At 38.0% G+C, this 27,965-nt stretch overlaps 1 protein-coding gene across 2 annotated transcripts; it reads right to left on the reverse strand.

Annotated features, from left to right (window-relative positions):
• Positions 1–756: 756 nt before the first annotated feature.
• Positions 757–27,358, reverse strand: strip2 (striatin interacting protein 2). Of its 2 annotated transcripts, XM_027151685.2 has the most exons (22): positions 27,207–27,358; positions 23,337–23,406; positions 22,279–22,353; positions 19,919–20,053; positions 19,605–19,725; positions 14,876–14,944; positions 14,261–14,367; positions 14,034–14,161; positions 13,731–13,919; positions 12,140–12,190; positions 10,402–10,634; positions 9,055–9,120; positions 8,830–8,893; positions 7,699–7,770; positions 7,521–7,595; positions 6,174–6,271; positions 5,892–6,018; positions 4,827–4,927; positions 4,645–4,711; positions 4,443–4,547; positions 4,019–4,223; positions 757–2,201 (listed from the first exon to the last, which is right to left on the reverse strand). In XM_027151685.2, the coding sequence occupies exons 1-22, from the start codon at positions 27,228–27,230 to the stop codon at positions 1,951–1,953; spliced, it is 2,433 nt and encodes an 810-aa protein (XP_027007486.1). In that variant the 5' UTR covers positions 27,231–27,358; the 3' UTR covers positions 757–1,950. The 2 variants fall into 2 exon arrangements, with proteins under 2 accessions (XP_027007486.1, XP_027007487.1); XM_027151686.2 differs by lacking the exon at positions 12,140–12,190 and having other exon boundaries at positions 27,207–27,355.
• Positions 27,359–27,965: the final 607 nt, after the last annotated feature.

The following is a 27,965-nucleotide window of genomic DNA, read 5'->3' on the forward strand; positions in this document are numbered from 1 at the left end:
TGCATCCAACCTAGCACTAAAGGGCAGAACATGACCGTGAATTTCAAAACAAAATGTTCAAGTTCATTGCAGCAGTTTTGAGTTGCTTATGTATTTTATAACATGCTTACATGGAACTGCCTGTTTTGTTTTGTTTTCCCATTCAGAATAAAGTTGTCTTTTGTTATCACAACCCAGGACTTTGAGAGTCTTATTACTTTTGCTTAAAATTTTAACTTTATTGAATGTCACTTTTGTTGGTAGTCACAACAGCAACACCTATCATGCATCTGTTATAAGCAGACTTGCACATTTTCCTACTGTACCAAGGTCAAATTTAGCAGAGGAGATTCTTTCTCTAAGGCTACAAAATAGCAATATTTTCTTTTGTAATTCTGTCGTCACCAAATTACACAATATTCAGATACTTACCTTTATTTACTCATCATTCATCTGATCATCCTGACCAATTTTAGATGTTTCAAATGTAAATCAGGAAATCCCAGCTTTTAAACAATTCAGCAAACAAATAGACCTAAAGTTGTTCATAAGGTAGACCAGACATTAGACATAAGTTAATTAAGTTCATAGCAATGTGTTTTAATATATTAAGGCATATTGGAAGTGAATGTATGTAACGATATAATTACAATATTCATTTTGTGCAGCCACTAGCTGATATTGCTTCCTTATTTTAGATCAATATCTCTGTACAAATGCATCAGTCAAAGCATTTAATGGATTATTTTGAGCCCAGAACAGAAATAATTACATATCTTAAGGTCATATTTTTAATTTGTGACAGTGATATCGGAGAATAAGTAAGACACTATAAAGACACAGGTGCAGCTGATTCATACATGTTCCTCAATAGTTTTCAGACATTTACATGTTAGGCTCTTTATATGGTCATATGCTGTACATTAAAAAACAATTAATCAAAAATTGCATTAGACTGCAATTATTGTTGGAAGGTATGTCAGGACACAATGTATTGATATATATTTTTTCTTTAAACAGAACAATAAAATAATCATATACAACAATTTTGGAAATGAGGTGTATAAAATCCTCTCTTGGTAGAACAAAGTTTAGTATTAAAACAAACTTTTCTTTAGTGTCATTTTATTATGACTAAGTGAGAACACGAGAGGTAAATGCCTCTCATTTACCTCTCGTGTTCTCACTTAGGAAAAAAGACAGAGGAGATCAATAAAATCGTGTTAAAAAAACAGCACCATTATGTTGAAACCTTGCTATTTGTAAAGAGGGTGATGCTTTTCACCAAGGACACTTCTGTGCTTTTGTGTTGTTCTGTTGGAGCTCATTCTAATCATCCAGCATGGTAAGGAGCTCGGCCATCTGACGTACAAAATGAAGCGTGACTTGCTCAAGGACGTTTCTCTAGTACACGGTGGAAGTGAGAGACTATGCAAAATTTGAGAGACAGCAACATTCTTTGGAAAAAATATTTAAGGGCCAGTTCTTCTGGTCTTGCTGACACACGTCTAATGCTTGTGGTTGCCATGTTGGCCTTTTTTTTCTTTTTTTAAAACAAAGTCTCGACAACATGCATTTTTTTTGTTCTATATACACATATCAGTATGCATCAAAATTTGTTTTATCAACAGTTCCAGACTGAATAAATTTTAAAAGAATAGATAAATACCTTCATTCGTCTTGTAGAACATGGTTATATTTGTCTATTGTTTTCATAATTAAAATTTTTTAAATGATTTTTACACGTAAAAGTTCAAATGGAGGATATGTACTTCATACTGTCATCAGAAGTACACATGACTGGATGATGTTTCATAAATAAAATCATGGAAAACCCATATGCTGCATTTGAAGATATCTCTATTTACAAGCACTCAATTTACAGGAAGAATATCACTGGCACATGTGCTGTCTGCATGTGTGTAGTCTGTACATGCGGGATGCTTTTGAACTAGTTCATGTCTTGATGCATCACTGAGCTTGCAGCAGGCCTTCCCATTGAATGGGCTGAGAGAAGACCTCTCTTTCCAGCCACATTTCATAGCTGTAGTGGAAGTCCTCGGGCAGCTCGACTCGCTGGCCCAGCACACTCTGCAGGCAGTTATCCACCGGGACAAATTCACTGTTCTGGTTCTTATCGTACCTCCGTGCATTGAACTTCTCTATGCTCTCTCGCAAAGCACATTCCTCCGCCTGAAAGTCCCATGGCCGTGCATCAATATCTGAGAGAGAAGCAGAAAAGAACATCAGTGTGTTTAAAATGTTTCAGTCTTACAGTAATACACTGCGGTAGAGTTAGAGTTGCTGCCTGCATTTTTATAATAATAAAATATAAAATACATTGTGAATTCATAATTTTTAACCTGATGCATGTATGACTCCCGATCTGAAGCAGAGGACACAGTGGGGTCAGAAAATTTAAATCACCAGACACAGTGCAATGAGATATAACCAGAATACAGTGAGGCAAAAGTCTGGTATAGAATAATTAGCAGGTCCACATTTAGCACACACAATATTTGATTATTGATTAAGACCTTTTAGGCAATGTCCACACTAATACTTTTTCGTTTGAAAACATATATTTTTCTCTCAGTTTTGGCCTTTCATCCACACTGAGACAGCGTTTTAAGTCAACGTAAACGTAGCTGTTGGAAGACGCTCTCCACAGCGGATAAATTTGAAAACGCCGTCTTCGCGTCTTAGTGTGGACTGTGAAGACGGAGGCTTTCGAATACTATGACGCATTTTTAGTCATGTGATACAGTCGAAAGTAAATAAACGCCTAGCGGAAATGACACAAGTCGAAGCTTTACTCATGCGCAGTAGGGAGATGTAAGCATTTTCATACATTTCAGTGTTGATGAGCAACTTTTGAAAAACGTTTGAAAATGATAATGTGGACACGGAGCGTTTTTAGACGTAAACTCCGTTTTCAAATATATACGGATTAGTGTGGACCTGGCCTTAAGCAACGATTTCCCAGACTCAATAACACCTAAGCTACTATTATAATGATTGTGATCATTACTGTCAAACTTTTATTTAACATAAATTCAGCAATTTTTACTTGATAATTAAGCTTCTACCTTTTCTTCAAGGATTTGGAGAAAAGTGCAGATCACTGTAGTTAGAACAAATGACATTTCCTTCTGCTTTTCAGAACAGTACTAAACAATCAGTACTAGCTGGTATATGACTTCTTTTGGTTCTGTTAGCATTTGAAACCAGCACATATAACATAGTTTTATGTGTTCTTAAGGTGTGGTCAGGCTACACTTTTTGTTCCACTGACATCCTTTCATACACATTCATGTTGAATACTGGAGACTGGAAATGCAGGAAGTTTTGCATTTTGCTATATTCCAAAGTTTTCCTTTGCTACCTGTCGATCCATACCAATGGAAGACATGACCTCCACAATGAGAGAAGATGAAAGATGATGGAGGCCTAAATAAGAGCAATGTTATTTTGTATGACAAAAACTTAAAAGAATATAAAATAAACATAAGAATATCTACCCGGGTTGTGCTGGTGCAGCATACAGGAAGATATGGTGTATATTTAAAGGTTGAAACATATTTGTAAAAAAAAAAATGCTTTCAGTTTATTCAGTTGTCCTCTGCAATATTTATTTACAATATTTAAGGTGAAGCCACAGCCCTCCTCTAAGCAGTCATTTTCATCATGGTAGCAACAGTAGTACAAGTATTGCAAGATGCGTGGTTAAAAATAACCCTGGTTCCATAGTACGTGTCATAATCGTAACCGTCTCCGTCCACCCCTTTATACTTCCAAAGTTTGTCCTACATTAGCTTGCATTCAAGTGAACTGACTTTTTTGGAAAGCAGATTTTTTTGGCTGCTGCTTTAATCTGAGATACTTGTAACCTATAAACATATACATTTAAAAAGACACAGTAAGTTTATATATTTCTATTTACATATACTGTCTATATTCTCATGTTATCTTGTCCATCTCTGTAACTGTGAAATACCAGTACTTTCCAACTTTTCTGTATTAGAACACGGTTTCTTACCATTTCCATAAGCCCAGTCATCATTAAGTCGATGCCGGACCTTCTGGTAGATTGCTGAGATGGTCTTCATGTTACTCTTCCTCCACTGGCGGCCCAGGTACTTGGTCTGAATCTTGAGGAGCTTGAGGACATAAAGTTGCATCATGGCTTGCTTGACCTTTAGTGCCCTCTTCAGGATTGGAGCAGACTTAAACACCACCAGCATCTGGAGAGGAGTTCAAATTAAGTTTCAAAATACATGACACCAAGCCCCACAATGCCAACCAGTAATCCCTTAGCTGCTCTTTCCTGACTAACTCAATATATTAAAGCCTACAGAATTTTCTGACTAGTCAAACTGGCGGCTTTAAGTACGCGTAAGAGCGCCTCAAAGAACATGATTTTTTTTTTTTGTTGGTCACCTTGATGGAATATTTTATCTCACCATGGTTCTTGAGTGCTTCCACTTGGTGAGTTTGTTGAGGATTCGCAGAAGATTGATGCATGAGAACAGATTCCGCCAGCAGAACTGATTATTATCTCCAGCTTCCTGTTAATACACAACACATACATTTACATCTGATTATACCTAATTAGAAATTTTTAAAAATGAAAAGCACTGAGAATCTATAGAGTGTTTGGATTACCAGGCTTTCAGCAGTGAGTTCAGGCATCTCATGGACCACACAGTGAGGGAAATCCAGCACACAGATACTGCAGTCAGAACACAAGGTGCAACACACACTGATTAAATATGTATTAAACACACATGTTTGCCTAATTGCCTAATTTTTGATCACAAAGAAGCACAGGCCTAAACATGACCTACCTGTTTTTAGCACTGATATAAGACATGATGTTTTGATTGAAGAACTTGAGGATGAGAGGGATGCAGTTGGCAAATACCAGATGTTGGGATACATACTCAAACTGGGTAAGACAATAGAAACATAGACATTAGTTTACCTAATAAATCTGACATTTATCAAACTTTATCAAATAATTTTCAGACACACAAGTTGGATCTGAACATGATTAATGATGTAATGTACATGTTTGTCTCTTGCCAGCATTTGTCATTTTAAAAAAGAAGAAGAGTGTAGTAGTACTTAATTAATAATATAAAGTTTAAATTAAATTAGCTAATATATCATTTGAAATTGTACCAATCGTAATAAAATAAGCTTTTACTCTAGAACTCTGGAGCTATGAGGCCGAATCTAGAAAAGTAGTGTCTAGTTTTTAGCTTATGATGCACATTTCCTCTTAGTGCATAAAAAACATTATAATCCTTCTATTTCATTTGTGGAATAGAAAGTTATTTTTAGTTTATAAGCCACTGAAAAATAAAACTAGGGATAAATTCTCAGATCATACAGGATTTGACTGAAGCAAACTGACAAGAATGTGCACATCCCAGCCCAGAACACTCTGTTCTCTCCTCTTTTTCTTTCCCCAAAATCCATGTCTATTATTCATCATCATTCTCATGTTCCTGTTTTAGAGCTGTTTCATGTTGGAAGGCTCAGATTTTATGACTGCTTTATCAGGCCAGGTGAAAAAGGCAGCATTTAATCGTCTTGGCTGCAGACAGTGTGTCACAGGGGGTATGTAAGCTGCCTAAGTATAGGACCTAAATCCCCTCACTGAATAAAATGAGAAATGTGCCCTTCATCACAGCAGCTGATATTCATTCATCTCTCGCTTGCTCGTGCACTTCTGTCACTGCCAGAATTGAATGTCAGCTTGACTGTGTGCCTATCATCACTGCACAGGATCAGTTAGCCACAGGAGGTGAGAGGGAAAAGAAAAAAGAGAAATAAACCAGAAACAAAAAGACAGGGGTTTTCAGAGATGGAGATGGAAAAATGGATAGAGACACAGAGTTTCTGACCTGGTATATATGGTTAAGTTTGAAGTGCTTCAGTAGGAGGAGCAGCAGTGCAGAAATGGCCTTGACAATGATCTCCTTGTGTCTATTCACATCAATGCCAAGCTTCATACTCTGGAGGACAGTGATGCTGTTTCCAGCACATGCAACACATGTAAGGTATTAAACAGTGCTATTTAGATATTTTTTTCTCTTTGTCTCTCTCTCTTATAATTAGAAAATATGCATCATGCTTCTGCTCTGAAGTGCTAATGTGTGATTTTGGGTGTGTGTCTATGCACTTACGGCATTTCTTCTGGCAGAACATCAGCCAGGATGTTGATGGAGTCCGTTTTGGCCTTAGAGGTTGGAGCCGCAGCCAGAAGTAGTTTCAACAGGGCAATCTAAAAACATAACAGTGGAGATGCATGAATAATTCTCTGATTAATGGCTAAAATCAATGAGTAAACAAAGAAGGAATTGTTGGCAGATTAATGTGATGATTTGGAAGAGCCAGAACAGTTCTTTCAGAAAAATAGACCCATCTTTGGTCCGAGAGAACTTCTTTGGGTTTCTCACTATCTAGCAGAGGAATTGCGTTCCTGAATTATGCTCTCGACTACATAGCACACCAGATTGAATAATAATGTGGTAGGAATTCAGATGGAAAGGTGGATGATGGTTGAGATGGAAAATATTAGCAATTATGTATTTAAAAGATCTGTCAGCTTTGATAGATTTAATAGAGAATTGCTTTGTAACTTGGAATACACTGGAACATACTCCAAAATGCACCAAAAGATTTGTGACTTTTCTGATCTCTCTAATATAAACTGACACTCTCTGAAAGCTCTGACCTTCCCCCATTTCACATTAGCAGTGAGTGTCACGATGCTTGAAAGATGCACCGATGTGCAAGCCTTGCTTTCTTCCAAGGTAAATGGAGAACGTTTTGAGTTTGTGGAAAATGGTCAAAAATAGAACAAACTTCTCAAAAACTGGGGGGGAAAAGCTTAAATGCAGCAGATATAAAGCATACCAGATTTTATTGAGAGGTTGTGGGAGGTCTACAGAGACATTGTTCCTAATTCAATCATGTTTCTTTCATTGAGAAAAATCTATATAAAGAATTAAATGTAAAAAAATAACAGAATCTACATTCAGTTGTGGTCTAATCAATTTATCGAACACAATGCTGTGAGCGACCATGATAACATGTGCATATCTACCTGAAGACACAGATTATGCATCTGTGATATAGATATAAGATTAATCACATTTAACAGTCAGAAATACCATTCCACTAATCTCTTACTCGTGCCCTTCTATGGAGTGTCCAATCTTATCAGCACAAGGCCGACGGTAGTGCAGGTTTTCATTTAATTTCTATCAAGTCTTTATTATAAGCATATATCAGTCAAATGTCCGCAAAACTAGTCATTGACTAGCGTTAGTGAGCAACATTGTTTTAAAAACCTCATAAACAGTCTGCATATCCCTGTCCCAAGATAAGACATCTATTTCTTACACAGACATTTAATCCATATGGATCTGTTTAAAAACTTCTATCATTTCCTTTTATATCCAGTGAGCAGCCAAATGACTATTGTAATGGATCACGAGTAAAATGGATTATGAATAGGAAACACTCACCACATACTGAGAAAGGCTGGGAAGCATTCCTATATACAGGATTTCTGCAGGTGTCTCCTCCACGTCCTCCTCCCCCTAGCCAATTGGAGCATTATGTGAGTGAGACTGACAACTTTTCTAATAGCTAATAACAGCTAATATATGTGCATAAATCTGCCAAATAATAATGAACATTCACCATGGTCATGGGGCACTGCTGTAGCTCCTCCTCTCTCTTGACCTGAACTTCGGCAATGGAGACATACTTGTGCTGTGAAAGGCAAACATTAGAGAGGAAGAGATTACCATGGTTACGGGAAACCTAATGACAGATTGGTGGACTGCAGCTGGTCTAACCCTGAGATCTGGAATATGAGTTTTTACCTTCACTTCACCCCAAAAAAGGTTCAGTGATCTGTTACTAAGGATTATTATTAAAACTAACTGAACTGATGCCAAACCGTCAGTAAATTGTTCAAACATGTTCTCCTTACACATGTTTCCTCTTTCCAACTTTGTACACCTTGGACTTTTCAACATCAATATCACTTAAAAAAAAGGGTCATTATTTTCTGTGTTCACTGTTTTTTTGTTGTTGTTTTTTTGTCTATTTGCGATTATCATGCTGTCTTGATGTTAGTCCGTCTTTACACTTTTCCATTTCTGGTAGCAAGAATTAGCAAGTTGACTAGTAACGGAAGCCATTTTGCCTATAAACACAGATGCTAGGTATCACTGAGAGCGCCAGTGTCCCCAGGGCTATTGTATGTTTGCCATTTCACATGATCACACCATGAGATCGTGGGTTCTCTGGGTTCTTAGGCTTACTTTCACTCCCAAAAAACATGCATGTAGGAGTGTGGAAGGCTTGTGGTTAAGATAACTCCTACCAATTGGAAGCTTGTGACTTCAATCCCAGCTCAACCAATCTGCTACTGTTGGGCCCCTGACCTTATCCCTCAATTGCTCAGTTGTATTTAAAAAAAAAAAAAAGAGAGAGAGATAATGTAAGTTGCTCTGGATAAGGGCATCTTCCAAATGCTGGAAATGTAAATGAAGGCTAAATGTCCAATTGCTTACTTGCTGAGTGTGTCTTCATGGTGTACTGTAATTCCTTGTGTCCTGAGACAGACCGTTTTTATTTGTACCCAAAGGTAACTTGGTGCAATGTATACAGTCCCCTCGAATCATTTAACTCAAAATTTCCTTAGTGAAACCCGTGTAACCCTGAAATACAGCCAATCATTGTGGCCAAATTCAAAAGGAATTTGAAAGGATAAATAAAACCGCATTGCTAAGGGATATTATCCCCCGTTTAAACATGCCTTACCTGTTTAAGTGTCTTCACACTCTCATGAATGGGTCTGGGCAAGCCAACCAGGGTCTCTGTATCACTACAAAATTAATAATATACAATTTTTACACCTCACAAGACTAGAGCTTGCTGTATTGGATTATGTCAGGATAAAGCATCATCATTAACACTGTTATTGTCTGCTTCACATTAAGACAGGAGGTAAAGCTGCGCTGATCAAGGCTGTAAGCCAAGACTCACCTTCCCAGGGTGAAGCCGATAAACTTGTTCCTACTAGTCTCTAGAAAATGCTCAATGTCTTTCTCTCTATGGAGGATAAAAGAGAAGAGTATGGCTCTTAAACACAGATACAGCAAAAAGATGCACATATAAGCAGTACATGAACATCATGGGATTTCCTGCAGGAAAGTGAATGTTGCTTGAGAGCGTGATGCTGATGGCCTGAGGGAGGAGGGTAAACAGGGATTAAGTCATAGGGAGCACAGATACCAGATGAAAAAAAAACACATAGCCCAATTTAAGTAAGAAATAAAACTGTTATAGAAAAGTAATTAATAACAGGGTGACATGATACCATTTCTACCACAAATTTCAAACAAAAGCAAACCCCAAAGTGTTTTACTCTTCTAATACTATAACAATCTTATATTATTATATTATTAAGGTAAATATTAATCATACTTCTTAAGATAATAAAATGAATCAGAACATACAGTAAGTTAAGTAGTACTTTAGTTATAGTTCACCCCAAATTGTGTTCCTACATAAGTTCCGCCAGATGTGCACTGATCATTCTGCCATAACTGATCATAACTGCCATAAATGTATTAAAAAAATAATATAAATAATATAAATAAATAAATAAATAAATAAATAAATAAATAAATACTGATAATGCCCACCTTAAAGGATACAATGCCCTATCCAGAAAGGATCATAATATCTTCAATTTACAGATATTTTTTTATTTTATTTTATTTTACTTATTTATTTAAACTAAGTCGTATCTCAAATCAGATGCTGCATTTGACTTTTTGTCGATCAACCAGACCCACTTTTCAGAATGTGGGAATCACTGGCTGGTTACAGACAATCTCTCATTACAATGCTAGACACTTAAGTCTTATCAGTTCCCTATCTCTCTGTCTCTCTCTCTCTCCTTGCATTAAGCAAGCAGTACAGCCCACTTAGCTACAGGACTGTTTTCACAGACTTATTAACATCAAACCCCTCCTCTCTTTCTGTTTGCATCTCTCTCTCTATCTCTCTCTCTCTCTCTTTCTCTCTCTCGCTCGCTCGCTCGCTCGCTCATTCTCATATGTTCCCAGCCCACACAATAGTACATTATTAATGTCCCAGGTACAGACTTCAGTATGCTTTCTCCTCTCCAGAGCTGGCACAGCGACAGGGTAAAACCTCCCTGCAGCAGACAGAACACACTAATGTGTGTTTAAACTGGAATTCAGATATGTTCCAGCTACTACATCATGTTCTCGTTACCACAATTTATAAAACACAGAGAATTTAGTTAATTAAAAATAGACAAAATCATTAGTAATGGGAGGTGGAGATGAGTTTCTGCCTCACCGGACTTTAGGAGCCCACGGTAGCCCTTTAGGGAAAGTCACTCTCTCAGTAGGTGGCCGCAGAGGAGGTGGAGGAGGAGGGGGCTGGATGATGACATCACGGTCGAGGGGATCAACTTCACCCTCTATTCCACTGTCCACATCCTCGGCATCATCTTCCTCATCACGAGCGTCATCATTTTTAAAGGGGTCACGTTCATTGTAGGTGTCCAGGCTGTCCTGCTTGACCAGAGGCTGCAGGACAGGAAGGATATGAATTGATCACCTTCATAGAACTAAATTCTACCTAAAGGGTCTGTATACACCCTGATGCTGAGTTTCTCTGTGAAGAAACCATCTAGAACTGGAATTTTGTATAATGTTAATTAATTCTTATTATAATGTCAAATTACAGCTTAGTGGCAATTACACCTCTAGTCAAATGTTTCTAAACCCTCAATGTTTTCCTTTTGCTTTGTTGTAAAAATAAATTTAATTTCACCTAAAAAATTATATTTATGGAATTGACATAAATTAAAAGTGAATCAGTTAAATTTACAAATAAAGTACTAGTAATACTAGTACAGTACTAGTATTAATTGTAATACATATAGGTCATGTGCTATACAGTAAATGCCTAATCATAGTGAATAACTAAATCTTTTCCAATCCTTTTTTTAAATTGTATCAAATATAAAAGTTACAAGTTTGAGAAGCTCATTAATCCAAGAGAAACTTGGAGTTGAGCTCCTTTTACAAGACCCAGGAACCGCTGGAAAGATTAAACTTCACCTGTTGGTTGGAGAGGTCTGAGAAGCTCCAGGAACAGAAAATGAGCAAATTTAACTTTAACTGGTCATTGTTTAAAGTTCAGCCAAAATTTTATTATTAGGGGTTCAAAAAACTTTGAGTGTCAATGCACATGAAGCTGTGGCATGGCATCATTAAGAGAGACTAACATCAGAGTGACATTTACAGCAACTCTCCCTGCTAACGGAGCCACTGTTCTTTCACGCCAGAATTCTAAAATCCAAGTTTCTCTCAAATTGCATTCTCTTGAAACTCCTCAGGGTAGAGTCCATCAACTTACCAATCAACTGAGCTCCGGGAGGAATATGTACCATTGTTGTGTCCCAACACACTTCAGCAAAAATTCCACACTTTTTTTTTGTGCATTAAGGTGGTGCATGTTTCATTCAGCAAAGGCACAAACAAATCAAGTTTCTTATCACTGGTGCTGTTCAAATGGATGAATGGAAAACTCCAGAGCAAGCATCAGGCATGGGTTGCATTAGTGGAACAGGTGTGTGTGTGTGTGTGTGCGTGCGTGTGTCTTTTTGTCTATTCACTGGTGTGATGCATGGGCGTGTGTGTGTGCTGGTCAGGTGATTGTACTGTATGCTGTGGCTATGAATCAGCATTGACCGGCTGCTGCCTATGAAGAAAGCCATTCTGCTAGCTAGTCTGCTAGTGGGTGTATATATACTGTATATATGAGTTTCAGGCCTAAAAAGAGGTGGACATGGAGAGACATGAAAGTGAAGGACAGAACACGGGCAGAGACAGAAAGGGAGCTTATGTCTGGCACATTTACTACACACTTCAGCCAGCTTTATGCCGTAATGCTTATTAAGGCCTCTCACCACTGAAGGCCTTCGTTTATACTCAAAAGAGCAAACTGCAGTGAATGAAAGAGGACAGAGAAGGAGTGCAACAGCCCAAGACAGAGAATGCACACAAAAGGGGATCTGGGTAAAGACCTGCTTCTTGGCAAAGGGACTGTCTCCTTCCAAGCTATCAACAAAGGCACTCTGTAGGAACACAAGGAAGAAACGGGGATGAGCAATAAGAGAAAGCCAGAGAGAGACAGACAAAGGGAGGGTGAGAAAGAACAGAGAAAGAGAGAGCGAGAGAGCAGGGTTGAAAGGTTAGAGAAGATGAGATCTAACAGGAATAAGGTCCTCTTGTGTACTCTGTATACGAGGCAGACAGGTCAGTGAGTGTTACTATATTTCACTCACATCGTGGCACTGGTGCTGCAGTGTGTAATGTGTAAATGACAAGTCAGTTAGTGCTGCAGTGAGAGAAAAAAAAAAGCAGATGTGTTGCCGCTGGTGTGTGTGTGTGTGTGTGTGTGTGTGTGTGTGTGTGTGTGTGTGTGTGTGTGTGTGTGTGTGTGTGTGTGTGTGTCTGTACAGCAAGTATAAGGCTGGTACTGTATATAATATATAGTACAGCAGGCATGCAGGTTGTGTGTGAGCTTTATTTTCAGGATTGGTTCTTTACAATTGCTATAAAGTTGTTGTAAAGAGGTGTGTGTGTGTGTGTGTGTGTGTGTGTGTGCTAATTATAAACATAAGTTCCATTTCCATATTCCATATTTTCAACATTAAAAAATGAAAATAAAAACAGTAAAATAGAGCGCTATGTCTCAGAATAGAATAGAATGGAATTGTGTTTGAGAGTGTGAGTGTGTGTGTGTGTGTGTGTGTGTGTGTGTGTGTGTGTGTGTGTGTGTGTGTGTGTGTGTGTGTGTGTGTGTGTGTGTGTGGTCATTAAGTCTGACCAGTACATTTTGCATGTGGCACAATGACTAGTCTACGTAGGCTAACTGATTCTAGAGAGCAGCTTATAGGATTTTCAGGTTTTATCAAATTTTGACTCTAACATTTTTGATACAGAGCTTATCTTTTTTGGGTTTTTTTTATACTGTTCTGTGCAAATCCTGAATATGCAATTCAGTACACCATTAATATAATAAGCTTCACTGGAGCAAGTTATTGTGATTAAAAAAGGTTTATGGAATCGTAGCTTTGAGAGAGTTTTTACTCAAGCACTTAATGGTGAGTGAACAAGTTACAGCCTCTTACTACAAATGTATGCAGTTCATAGCCATGTTTACTGACAAAGATTTGCAACCCTATTTTCTAAAACAGAGTTGATCTGTTGTAGAGATGTACTGAGTGTTTTATCGGTTCCCTCAGAGGAACAAGCCTTCAAGGTGCTAAATGAAAATCTTTTTATACACTATGAATGTGTAAAAATGCGGTGCTGAATACTTATTCCACATTACTCTTTTAAATTATAAAATGGATCGGTCTTTCTTCTACTATTGATCTCTTAATCTTCTGTTTGATTAAAATCTATTTAGTGTCATAAAACTGACTAAACATTTAGTATAGTTTTAGTCAGTCAGGCATATTCTTGTTGTGTGTGTGTTATATTGGTTTTAAGAATAAGTTTTGTATCCAGTGTTTTAGAGATAGAAAATGTATTGACATAAGTTCGCATATGCAATTTCCTACACATTGTGTGTGTGTGTGTGTGTGTGTGTGTGTGCGCGCATTATACCCTGCGACTCCGGCGTCCTCGTTTCTGCTGCTGCTGCTGTTCAATGAGCTCCATGGCAGTGGCTGGAGGTGAGGCTGCTCTCATGCTCCGGACAACCTTAATACTGTCCTCAGGGAGCGGAGGCAGAGCCAGGTTCTCTCTCCCTTTAAACTTCATTTCCTGCAGCTCCTCAAAACCACCCAGAGTGAACTAAAATACACACACAATTCGGTGCAAAAATCTTTTAACATATATGACATGTCATTAATTGTAAACTAACCAAGAACAGTGTGGGTGTGAGAGTGTGTGTGCGTTAAGTCTGACCAGTACAGTCTTCCACAGCAACAGCAGCACTTTCTTCATTGGGAAGTGGGGGGCACTCATGCTGCAGAACTTGGTTACCATGGTGAAAAGGAGAAGGGCAAAGGGCTCCCCATTGTAGAGTGGTGAACCTATGATGGACAATGCAGGCTAATCATTGATTACAAGTTCAATTTGACACAAACGCACACACAAATACTGTAGACACAAACACACGGATGCTCACTCACCCAGCTCGGTTTTGAAGGACTCTCGAGCTTTCATCCACTCCGGCTTGTCGTCTCCTGTTTCCACCCGGATCGTCTCCACCATCAGATACATGATGCTCAATAGAACCCTGTCCCAAAGCAAATTTTTAATCATTTTCATAGATTTGTGTGTGAGATGGTGTGTGCCAGTGGATGTTATCTTTCTGGATGAAATCTTTCTATTAAGGTCTCATCAGAATTCACCCTGTGTCTTTAGCTGCCTAATTAACATGGCAAAAAGCAGCAGGTCTCTAATTCTAGCCCTTTTGCCTAGAGGGATTTCCCACCAAGCGTATAATCAACTAGAGGAGTGATGGCTTTGGGATGAGAAGTGCAGGAAGAGGACAGCAATCAGAGATGGACTGACAGGTGAGGCTGGATTTAGCAAGCAATAATCTGAGCAGTCCCTCTTCTGCACCCACAGGGCTCGGTCTAATAGAGTGGGGAGAAGAGTGTGTGTGTGTGTGTGTGTGTGTGTGTGTGTGTGTGTGTGTGTGTGTGTGTGTGTGTGTGTGTGTGTGTGTCTTTGTGTCTTTAGGAGAAGATTGAGAAAAAGATTATATCATTGCTAAAATTATTTCTAGAATGTTTTCTCACCTGAGTTCAGTACTGTCTGCAAGGGATATGGCAGGTTTCCTCACAGCACTGCTACATGCCTGGTTATTACTGTTGGAGAGAAAAGCACACACACACACACGCACACACACACACACACACACGCACGCATGCACATGCACACGCTCACAAACTGCCTCTAAACATTTCACTAAAAAAAACTTACTGTAATTCTTGTGTCAGAGAAAATGGCAGCATCTAATATTTGTACAGCATCTTCCTTACACACACTTAATAAAGAAAATCTAAATAATATATACATTATTCATACATACAGACCAAGCATTCCATAAATCCTCACTTGAATAAACAGAAAATTATGACGACGATGGTGTGATGCAGAAGATCATTACAACGCTGAAGGTGTTCAACACGGCATAGTGACTATTTCACTTATACCACAGCAAATTGCCAGTGACTACATTATTAAAAATGAATTAAAGGTTGATGTTGTGCTTTTTCATCAGATTATGATTACAGTCATTCCTGCAGTAGACTCTCTTTTGTGTCTCTCTTATAGAAATAAGAAAATAGATCTGATATTAACTGTAACTCAATGCCAACAGGATCTACAAGGATGATTCCGCACCTAAAAGTCTAGTCCTTTCAATACCAATTTAAAAAAGTAAAAAAAAAAAAAAGAAAAATGTTGAAAATAGTTTAAGAAATTGTTTCATACATGTGACCTTGGATTTGTTTGGATTTATTTCAAAATTCAATCAGTTCATCTGTAGGTTACAATGATAATTCCCTATAATACATTCAAATATTCAACAACTAGCAAGCTTTTTTGGAAAGGATGTTAAGACACACGAAAAGTATGCAGTGGATCATATTACTAAGAAAACAGAAAGCACAAAGTCTTTTGTTCTGAATACTAAATGAAGAGTAAAACGCTGCCAGCTGAGACTCCTTCCACATGTGTTGCTTAAATGTTTCCTTTCTGAAACCTTCACCATATCAATGATTTTTCTTTATTAAATAACAACACATCTTTAAATACAGTCAGTATTAGGTTTAGATTATGTCAACGTAAAAGTCCCTGTTAGCTCTAACTATAAACAACAATGTACTGGACGTTACATACGCAATTTATTACGCACCTGTGATCTATATTACAGTCGGCACTAATGTCAGTGCTGCTGTTTGTTTATTAACACCATTTCACCAAGAGCACTGTGGCATTATAGGAAACAACAAAGTTTATAATAATTAAATAAGTCCTTATGAAAATTCCTGTGTTTAAAAGTGTTGCTCTTTATGTTTGCACTTTTTTTGTTGTGGATCACAGCTCAAGGGACAAATTGCGCAATACGGCATTAACAAATCCATGATCTTATGTTTCATTGTTGGTTCATTGCCAAGTGACTTGTGTGCCAGTTACACTTTTACACTTCAGAGAGACAAACTGGTCAAAAGCAACTGTCAAAGAATCGACACATCAGTAACAGTCACGCAGTAATGCAGCACAATCTTGTCGCAATTCTTTTCTAATATTTTTCTCTTCTTTCTCTGTATTTTCCTTTTAAATTTAAGATGTTTTTCAATATCACAACTGTATCATGAATTTTCAAATTATTTTCAGATTTGGCTCATTTACTCAGTCATAAAATTCAGTCACTGTGCACTACATAAAGCGTAACGTAATGCTAATATACTTTTTTTGGTTGTGCACCACATATGCTCGATACAGTGACATTTGTCATAAAAGATGTACAGTGATACCTCGAGATACGAGTGCATTGACATACAAATTTTTTTGAGATACGAGTTGTGATTCGACCAAATTTTTTGACTTGAGATACGAACAAATTTTTGAGATACGAGGAACCGAGCCGCCACCACTGCCGAAACAAAGATCCCCAACAACCAGTGTGAGATACGAACATCCCAGAAAAAGTTGCAACTGGTCGTGCATCAGCATTGTTTAATGACACTTGCCTTACACATTTCCGAAACATTTTAAAAGGGAGGAAGAAACAAACCTCCTTGGACAGGTTTTTATTAAAACAACCGGCAAATGTTAGTGAGGAAAGAGTGACAAAAAAGGCAAAAACAAGTGAAGAGAAAAGCAATGAAGAAAATTAATGTAAAGAAAACAATTAAGTTCAGTTAAGTTAAGAGAATTTCAGTTAAGTTTATTAATTTGAGTGAAATTTAGTTACGTTCCATTTAAGTGTAAAGCAGCATTAAGAGTATACAGTGGCGAGTGAACCAAAGTGAAAGTGTAATTCCTCCTAACTCCTCCGCCTGTTTACTCCTCCCTCAACCTCCGTGCGCATCTTCCATTAGCTCAAGTCGTCTTATCTCCAAGGTAAATAATACACTTTATAGTAAAACCAGTTTATCTTTTAACATTCTCTTTTATTACTGTATGTTTTTTATACAATATTTGTCATTTATAAATACAGGTACTGTACATTTTTCATATTCAAAACACAAACAAAACAACTGGAGTGGAATTTTGCGAGCTGGAATGGTGTAATTGGATTTCAATTCATTTAAATGGGGAAAATTGTTTTGAGATACGAGCAATTTGAGATACAGGCAAGGTCACGCTACGAGTTAAACTTGTATCTCGAGGTATTACTGTCCATATTTGCAGAAAATGAGGCTTTGTAAAGTTGTGTGCTTTTATTTGTTTTCATTTAGATTAAAGTAGTCAGATATTTCATTTGCTTAGTGCTATTACTGAAGACCAGAAAAATTACTACAAGTGAGACAAGTGATTGCCCTACACACATTTGTAGTGACTTTTTTTTCTAGATTTATATATATATTAACATCTTAAATGACTCTTTATTCTATATTTTTATAGCTCAATAAACTCGGGTGAATACAGCATACAAAGGACTAGCGTTCCTGTGCCATCTAATGGCTACACATCCATATATACATCTTCAATTTACATTTACAATCCCTTTTATCCTCTAATAAACCAGACAAGCAAGAAAGCTCGCACACAACTGTTACTGCAGCAGAGGTAAAACAGTCGACAGCCAGAGAGGCTGAACAACACTACACACTAATGCAAGGGCAACACGAGTTTGAACTACACTCAAAGCCACTTACCTATGAGAGAGAGAGATAGAAAGAGAGAGGCATTTCTCTCTACCAGTCAATTACATTTTAATTCAGATCGCCATGAACAAATTACAAACCGATTCTTTAAACCAACTAACAAAACCCGAGGCTTAATGTTACATGCCCATATGTAAGTCTGATATTTTGTGCGTCTAAGAAGTTTTATTCTCGATCCCTGGGTTATAATACTAGAGCAGGGCCACACACACTGTCAATCTGACTGAACAGAAATAGCAGTCTTACAAACAAAGCATAACAGCCATTTCAAAGGAATACTGAACAGCACTGAGATGGCATCAGCACCGAGTGAATGAATGAGGCAGGACAGGAGGTGTCTCATTAGTGCAGGCCTGAAGAGAGCTGCACAAATACACTGGCAGCAGCAGCCACGACATGACAGCTGTTTCCATCCTGTTTCCTAAGGAGACTCGCAGGGAGTGAGGGGTATAAATAGAAACGGCTCCTCTGTCCCTGAGTGCAGAGGTTCTTATGGCACTGGTGTTTCTGTCATGTCCTCAAGTAAAGCATTTAAGCTCAACACAGGGCTCTGGTTCTAATCAGAGTAATGGTATATGACCCGAGCTCTCGATGGCAAGAATACATACAATACGGCTCAGGAGATAAAAATCTGAGAAAAAACTTACTCAAGTAAAAACTTTCAAAGAACAATTGTTTAAATAAAAGCAAAAAATAAAAAATAAAATACATATCCAAGTAATGACTTGAGTAATTGTAATAATGGATATATTGTAAAACTACTCAAGCAGAGTATAATATAGTAGACAAAATCCGACTGAAGTTATTTCAGTTATTAAAATACTGTATGTCTGTGGGGAAAAAACTAACTTAACTGTAATACATTCAATTCAATTCACCGTACTCTTTCAAGAATAGAAATGCACCATGGCTTAATGTAACTACAACATTCAGCTCTGTTTGCTGTTGTTTTGTGTCTATGCTGATGCTGAATCCTAAAATTAGGCACGGTATCAATGCTTTCTCAGATTCAGGGTGGAGTATCTTCGTAAACAAAACAAACACATAAAATAAATTAATAGAACATTACAAAGTAAATGTTTTTTGTCTTTTGTGCATTTACTTGGGTGAGAGTAAAACTATCATTAAAACTGCTCTAAGGACAGTTGAGTCAAAAAGTTACTCAAGTAATTCTAATTTAGAAAATGCACTGCTTTCCTGTCCTCCTTGGTAGACTAGCTAACCAAGCACTTTAAGACGTCATGGGTTTACTTTCAGATCTGTGATTAGGGCAAGAATAATCAGGAAAGAGAATGAAAACAAAGAAGGAATAAGAATCAGAAAATAACAGGCTGAGAAGCTGTAATCAAAATATTCTCCACAAAAAGTACTGACTGTGATGAAACTATAATGTTGCCTTTTGAGGAAATGGGACAGGACTGCAGTAAACATGGCACCATCTGGTGCAGAGATATTAAGAAACTAACAGATCCTTTGCATGGCATAGAACATCGCTGATCAATAGTAAACAATGTGATTGTTCCAGACTAAGATACATGTTTTAAACATTACATCCTGCCCCTTTAACATCTGCACATACATGTATCATACACATACACAAACACACAATATCTGTGTTGAGTACACTCACTCAATCTCCATGCTGAGCAGCTCCAGCAGTGCAGTGAAGATGCCCATCTCATAGAGCAGAAAGACATTGTGTCGTGACCAATGGAGAACATCTGATTCTGTGTTACATTCATCAAACACCCCTTCATTTACACACACACACACACACACACACACACACACACACACACACACACACACACACACACACACACACACAAACAAAAGAGTATTTAAGTATCTAACATATATACGCATCAATCTATAAAGTCTCTATCCTAGAAACACATAGAATACAATGTGCAGGCTGTGTGTGTGTGTGTGTGTGTAGAGTACCCTGGGCCAAGTAGAGTATAGCCCGAGCCACTTTGAGTCTCTTGTCTCTATCCGTGACCTCTAGAGCATCCAGCAGTCGCATGATATATACTCTCTGTTCATCCACACTCAGCTCCACCCATCTCCTGCCCTTCACTGACACATATGCATACACACATAGCAAAACATGAGTAAATACACATGTAAACAGTTTCCGTTCTCAATGTCACCCGCCCCTCTCAGCATTTCTCTCTGCCTCTGTCTCTTCCCTCTCTAAATAATAAAGATTAGCACAGATTAGCATTCAGCTTTGACCGACCCATAAGATGCAGTGCAAATCTTAAATGTTGTGTATATATTTTGAAGCATATTTCTTTCATTCTCAGTGAATGTTATAAGACTGACAGGAATTAATTTTTACAGAGCCATTTTGAAAAGAAGGGCAGACATGACAGTCAGGTCATGATATGAGTCCTGGGTGCATTTGCAGTGGAGAGAGAGAGAGAGAGAGAGAGAGAGAGAGAGAGAGAGAGAGAGAGAGAGAGAGAGAGAGAGAGAGAGAGAGAGAGAGAGAGAGAGAGAGAGAGAGAGGGAGAGAGAGAGAGAGACTGCAAGGTCTAACAAGGTGATCTGAGCTGAGCTTGTACACATTGGGAAGAGATAAGCCCCTAAGCAAACAACCACATGCAACAACACTGTGCACTCATGTGCTGAAATCAGTATAAACACAACCGCCACCTCAGACGCACGTTTTAACAAAATACTCCATTGCATTTTTAACCTAATCTGTATCTATTACATAGGGAGGTCAGTAAAATGTGCACGAATCTCCATAATCAGGTAATTTCAACACATTTCTCTGAACAAATATGTAGTACATTTTCTTTTATTCAGAATGTTCCATTGTTGAGAGAGGTTTGGGCAAAACCTGTATTTTTATTAATTTATTATTTTATTAATTACTTTAATGTATAAAATATTTTTTATTTATTTATATTAAAAGTAAAAACATTTTTTTATTTATTTTTATACATAAAATTATTCATTTAATATTTGTTTATTAATATAATATTTTTAATATTTAAAATACTACTACTACTACTACTACTACTACTAATAATAATAATAATAATAATAATAATAATAATAATAATAATAACCTACACACATATACACTGTAATGTATCTGATCTACACTTTTAGATGAGGAGGAATATTTATTCTGCTCCTGATTTTTAGTAAGTTGGATTTTTCCAATTAAAAAGAGTAAGGATGTTTTACACATTACACTCACACATTATACTCAACATTATACTTAACAACTTATGTGTTTAAAAAAGGGGCAGATTTTCAAAAAGAAACCTTCCCAAATAGTACAAACGGTGCATGTGACATCATTAAGACCTAAAGTATATGTGTCAAAAGTTGATTTGGTTTAGTGAGACTCAAACTTCTGCAGTTGTATTTTGCATCCATGAATGCATATATACATATATACATAAAAAGATAAAGTACATAAGGAACATACAGTAAGTATGGACAGGATTAGTAATGTCTATCTTGGAAGGATAAAGTGGAATAACTGGTGTTGCAACAAGGGATAAAAACAAATAGACTAACTGGAAGTCACATATTAAGTATTTTTTGTTACAGCATTGTTTCTGCATGACCACATTTATAATTGTAATTATATATAAACTTGTGGCCATTAGGTTCTTTATAGCCTTGAAAGCTTAACTTGTGGCCTCAGTATATTAATTTGTGACTATGCCTTATTAAAAACCTAACCACCATTTCATCTGAGGCTCAGTATTTTACCATCAGCAGTCTACAGGTCATTACAGACTGTGTGTACAAATCTATGTGTAAAAGACAACAGACTTTCCTAACAGGACTCCTGAACTAGTTAAACACAGCACTGTCTTCTACATACAGCAACACCCACATCGAGTCGTTCTTTGTTAAACCTCTAGGCTCTTTGTACTTCCCTGTAATGTGTACCACACACACACACACGCACGCATGCACACACACACAGGAATTGTACCATTATGCTGACAGTTCATTTCTCTCTCTCTTTCCAGACCTCTTGGGAGCTTTCAATTAATCAGCTCCTTCCATCTACCTCTCGGCACACACACTTTACATGTGTGAATAACCTTCTCACATAGCGCTCTCTCTGTAAAGAGCTACAATTCCACCACAGAATCCAACCACAGTAATGGTACATGCACAAAATAATCCACAAACATGAAGCATTCTGAGTAGGACTTTGAGGTTATGGGCAAAAAACAAAAGTAAGTGACCACAGCTGAAGCAAACAAGAGTGTAGCGTTCACACCACACTGTAACTGGATTAAACATAATTGCCGTGACAATACCATGACTCCGAAAATCCTCCTCAAAGCAGTCCCTGTTCAGACTGAACTCAGGCTCCTCAGTGTAACTGTACAGCTCTAAAACAGAAAAAGGGAGAGAAGAAAGTGGTATAGCAGGTAGAACATGTTCTTCAAAAAATGTGCTTCAGCGTTTTTATAGCTCAGTACATGGCATGGTCATTAACCCATTTAGTTTATTATTCACTAACAAACTGAAAGTAAGTATACTGGAACGACGGGTAACCGACTCCTGACTCCTGACTTCGCTCCTGAGCTCTGGTTACTGTCTGTGTTTGAGATTTCTCAAAGTTCTCTGGTTTCCTTCCACCTCCCAAAAACATGCTGGTTGGGGAACTGGCTTTAGTAAACTGTCCCTAGGTATGAATAAGTGTGCAAATATGTGTATGTGAGGTGCCTCGCAATGGACTGGAGAAAGACATACTTAAGGTGAATAAATGTATATTTCAGACTTAGCACAGCCTCAATCATTAAATTACCTACAATAATAACAATAACTATGGACAATCTGAAAACAAACTAGTATTTTTCAACAAATGTGCATGTTAATGTAATGGCACAAGGACACAGTCCACACTGACAAACTGTGGCTTGCTGGCTAGCAAATACATGACACATCTGGGGTAAATATAAATATATATATTTTTAAATCTCTCTTACTGAAAAATAATGACAGGGTGAAAGGTGGATGGTGTAATGGTTTATAATTATGTAATATGTACATAAATACATAATTGTAAATATAATTATGGTGTATAAATACACAGTTTATAAATACTAAATTAATAATTAGTACACAGTAAGTTAGCAGTTGAACAAAATTAAGTTTATATTAGATCAATAACTTCAAGGTAATCCAATAACAATTAAAAAAGATAACAAGCACAAACTAAAATGTCATAAGCTGTTATTCAGTATTTGTGAACTGGATGTGGTGTGTGTGTGTGTGTGTGTGTGTGTGTGTGTGTGTGTGTGTGTGTGTGTGTGTGTGTGTGTGTGTGTGTGTGTGTGTGTGTGTGTGTGTGTGTGTGTGTGTCAGTCACCTGAGAGCTCTGCGGTCAGACTGTCTGTGTCCCCATACTCAAACTCCAGGTTGGGGGATTCCATGGAACCCTGAAGAAAAGAACGAAACATAGAATTGAAGCACTGAAAATGAAACACACATACTGATCATCGTGGATAACACACTCTTCAGGTTCTGCCACTATTTCCCTGCTTTTCCCAGCACTGTGTTTTTCTGTTTGATTATGCAAATGGGACGATGTATGTGGAAGAAGCTGCAGGAGTGATTCCTATGGAAGCTGCATGAACCACACAGAATATCAGGCTACATTTCTGGGAGTGGATTAACTGTCATTTCATCCAATGACCTTACACATACTGTCATGTGTCTGGTATTGCATTTTGCGGTAGTGACAGTATTGTGTAACTTCACACACACACACACACACATACAGATTGTTCAATACTAGTATTTCTGCTTTCCTAGAAGATCCTATACATCAGCTGTGTTTTCTTTGACTTTGTCTATGTGCCATTAGACTGACACTCACTCACACTGGCAGACGAACTGTAAAAAGTGTCAAAATATCAAACCGCTTGACACTAACTGCAGCTTGAAATGTCACACCTTTTAAAATAAAGTGTCAATATCCACACGCCAGAAACCCTTTAAGATACAGGTAGTAAGATGCACAGTAAACACTGCATCACTATATTACACCAGGGATGTGATCGGAACGTTGTTAATACAAATCTCAGGTCCACCAAGGTGCCACTGCCGGGCCCCTGAGCAAGGCCCTTAACCCTTAATTGCTCAGCTGTATAAAACTGGACATCTGCGAAATGCCATAAATGCTCACACCACCAAAGAAGCTCCACCCACCCACTTTCTGATCCATATGATTAGACTTTTGTAAAAAAAAAAAATAAAAAAAAAAAAAAAGAATCTTTCCTGATCTTGTTGGTTTGGTAAAAAAAAAACTGATGCTACTTTCATTAATGTTAAATAAACAAAGTAAATATTTGTGATATAGTATTGTGTTACTGCCAGAAAGTTTGCTAAAATGAGAATTTCACCATATTATTATTATTAGGGTTTTTTTTGCGCATTAATTTCATTCATGTTTTTTAATTACATTTCTGAATCAAGAAGCGCTGACATGCTCTAATGCTGTGCTGCATAAAACACCTCTTACTGAATAAAACTAAAAAATAACAAAGCATCCGCTCTCATTGACTTGCTGTGCTCTGTGTGCCGAGATATTGAATTTCTCGAAAACATTGGTGGAAAGTTCATGAGAAACACTGTAAGACCAAAAAAATGTGACCATCTGATAATCACACTGATATTCCCAACACTGTTGTCACAAAGTTCAACAATTGTACAGAATGTCTTTGTAAACTAAAGAAATACAATTTCCCTTCAATGTAACTATCAGGCGCAAACCTGTTTCAGCATGATTTGCCACGGTTTGACTAGAAGATCAGTTATGTTCATGCATTTCATTTCAAATTTATTTTATCTGCATTGTGCTTGCTTCCAACAATGTCACAAAATCTATAAATTTTTTCCTAAAGATCAAGACATGAGGAAGAAACGCTGATAGGAACCAGACTTTGGAAATCATCCTCATGGACTCGTTTTTTTTTTCTTTTTAATTCCACCACAATAAACACATGTTTTGCCAGGGACAATATGAGCAGTCTGAACAAGACATCCCTTCCCTCAATAATGTTCCCAGCATGTTGTGTTACGCACTCAGCCACCCACAACTTATTCCTGAGAACAGGCACGTCCCAATTTGGGACAAAATATGGATATATTTGCAGAGCTATAATATGATTGAGCAAACAGACACTGAAGTAGGTGTAATACAGACCTATACAGACACTCATTTATTGTGAGTGATGCTTATTTTGGTCTTCAGGAGCAGATGGCACTGAGAGCCAGAGATGAGAGCTCTGGCTGAGAAGTGAGAGGGTTTTCCTCTCACAGACACATTTGCAGTAGGTTGCTTCCTCTGCATGTTATTGTGCCAAGTACTCTCTTATCAATAGAGTCCAATCCATCAGACTATTCCGGGGTCTATACACAGATCAATAGCACTACGAGAATGGGATTTGAGTTGAAGCAAAATATTAGCTCATTTAACAACAGCAATTACAAAAAAATGCATTATCACTGTTTAAAATACATATGCAAAGCAAGTTTGGGCAGTTTAATTGTAAAAAATCACAGCATTCAGTTATATCTCAAAATAGCAGCTGACAGCAATGCCAGAACAGAGGCATCAAGCACTACATTAAGAACAGCTCTACCAACCCCCTACTTCATATTCCATAAATACCAAACATCAACAGCACTGGCCTGAATCCAAGGGCTCAATGATCCTATTCCTCCTGTCATATTCCATCTTATTTGACCTTATTGAATGAGATTCAATCAGTCCTATTTATAGGAGCGTGGGGATTGGTCTATTCTTCAGTAGGAAGTATAATTTAGTCATGGGAGTTGAAGGAAGGGAGCCACTTGTGTTGTGTGTTTAAATCCAAATCCCCATCTGCACTGTGTTAGAAAGTCAAGCCTGAAGGATCAAAAAGGCTCTCTAACACCTTCATAGCACTCATCCGGCATCCTCATTTGACATGGTGAAGGGATCACTGCCACAACTTTATTCAACGCTGGATCTGGAACCTATCTAAGGTATACTACATGTGAAGAATACACCATGCACATACAAACTTACATCTAGGGGAAATTGAAAGATGTCTTTCTACCTACTGTCATGTTTGTAGGAATTGGGGATCCAGGTAGCACTGATTAGGCAATGTACCACCATGCTGCCTTTACTTACTACTTAAAAAATATTGAAACTGGTGCTTCAATCATATCAATGAATCATAATAATCACACTGGATGGCATTGTATAAGAGCAGGTAGTGTTGCTGATTTGCAGCTCCATGATCAATGGATCAGTCATGAGCTTGGGTTACTGTCTGTGCCAAAATTTCATGCTTTCCCTGAGTCTGTGTTGGTTTCCTCCAGGTTCTGAGTTCTACATGTTCTCCTCATGATCATCAGGGCATCCTCTGGGATCTGTATTTCCTCAGACAAAACATGCACTGAAATACACTGGCCCACCACACTGGGTGTATTCCTAAGCTCCGGATCTGCTGCAACCCTGACCGGGATAATGAATATGAATGAATGAAACATTACCCTAATCATAATAGATCATTCCTTCACCATGTCAGATAAGGGTAATGGGTGATCTGTTGTAAAGGCATTAGAGCATGTTTATGGACCTTCTGGACAGGCTTAATTGTCTAACATAGTGTAGAGAGAATTTAAATGTAAACTCTGCACCTCTGAATATGACAAATCAGTTAATGATTATAAATGAATAAGATGGTAAATGAATGCGTTCTGCAAATATGTTACACACACACACACACACACACACACACACACACACACACACACACACACACACACACACACACACCAGTCCAAGTATATAGAGGTGCATCACACCTATCTGTATACAGATTTATAATTGAGACATAGGTTGATTTTACGCAGTGTGGCTGGAGAGTCACTGGCTAAATGAGTCCCACATGACACTGCTGAAGTCCTGCAGTCATACCATCGGTCATCTGGACTGGAAATTGTCAGATATTTATAGCTCTCTCACACACACTGTGTGGCCAAAATAAGAAGTCGCGTTGCATACGTTTTGGAGAAAAGGCATTTAAAGCTGCCCCAGCAACAACCACCGACACGCACACACACACACACACACACACATACACGCACGCGCGCGCGCCCTCCGCGTCCTGATTCTGCTGATTCCTGACACACTCCTGCGTGCATTGCTAATATGTTTATAAGGTGTAAAATAGACAGGTACCTCCATGTCGTCCGACTGCTGCATGGCTCGAGTGTGTGTGTCTCCGTGTCTGTGTGTGTGTGTGTCTCCGTATCTCTGCGTGTCTTCTCCGCTCGTGGACCGTCACATTGACCGCGACGTTGCCGGGTTGCCAACTTCAGAATTCCGCGCCGCTCTGATTGGCTGTTTAAGCGGTAAGGGGCGGGGATTAAACACACTGTACACATAATAATATCTCACTCTGCGACTCAAGGCGTTTTCTGATAATAATCGACTATTAGCTTCTGTTGTGAGATGGACATTTTCCACTCGAGTGTGTGTGTGTGTGTGTGTGTGTGTGTGTGTGTGTGTGTGTGTGTGTGTGTGTGTGTGTGTGTGTGTGAGTGAGTGAGTGAGTGTGTGTGTGTGTGTGTGTGTGTGTGTGTGTGTGTGTGTGTGTGTGTGTGTGTGTGTGTGTGAGAGAGAGAGTGTGTGTGTACATTGAATTGGTGAAGCTTGGAAATGTTATATAATATTTATGGAGTGAGTCTCGAATGTAAATGCTTTGTAATGGTCAGTAGTTTTTCACCACACAGGACAGTTTAAAGTGCTTTAATTAACCAACAAGTTAAGCAATCAGCAAGAAAGTTCAAAGAAAGTTTGAGGGCTGAGTGAAGGACTGTGTATAGCTTAAGTGGTAACAGGAACTAATTTGTCTTGGGAATATTCCACGACCAAACAATTAATGAACACAACATTCATTAATAGATTAAACATTGTAATCTTGTGTAAATTACTGCT

This window comes from Tachysurus fulvidraco, chromosome 19, assembly GCF_022655615.1.
Source record: "Tachysurus fulvidraco isolate hzauxx_2018 chromosome 19, HZAU_PFXX_2.0, whole genome shotgun sequence".
In the NCBI taxonomy this organism is placed as follows: domain Eukaryota; kingdom Metazoa; phylum Chordata; class Actinopteri; order Siluriformes; family Bagridae; genus Tachysurus; species Tachysurus fulvidraco.

Excerpts from the sequence above, each read along its gene's own strand:
- strip2 (XM_027151685.2), bottom strand. The coding sequence starts at position 27,230 with ATGCAGCAGTCGGACGACATGGAG. Across the intron at positions 22,354-23,336 it reads TCTGACCGCAGAGCTCTCAG|AGCTGTACAGTTACACTGAG; the intron begins GTGACTGACACA and ends TTTCTGTTTTAG. Across the intron at positions 12,191-13,730 it reads GAGGACGCCGGAGTCGCAGG|AGTGCCTTTGTTGATAGCTT; the intron begins GTATAATGCGCG and ends GTGTTCCTACAG.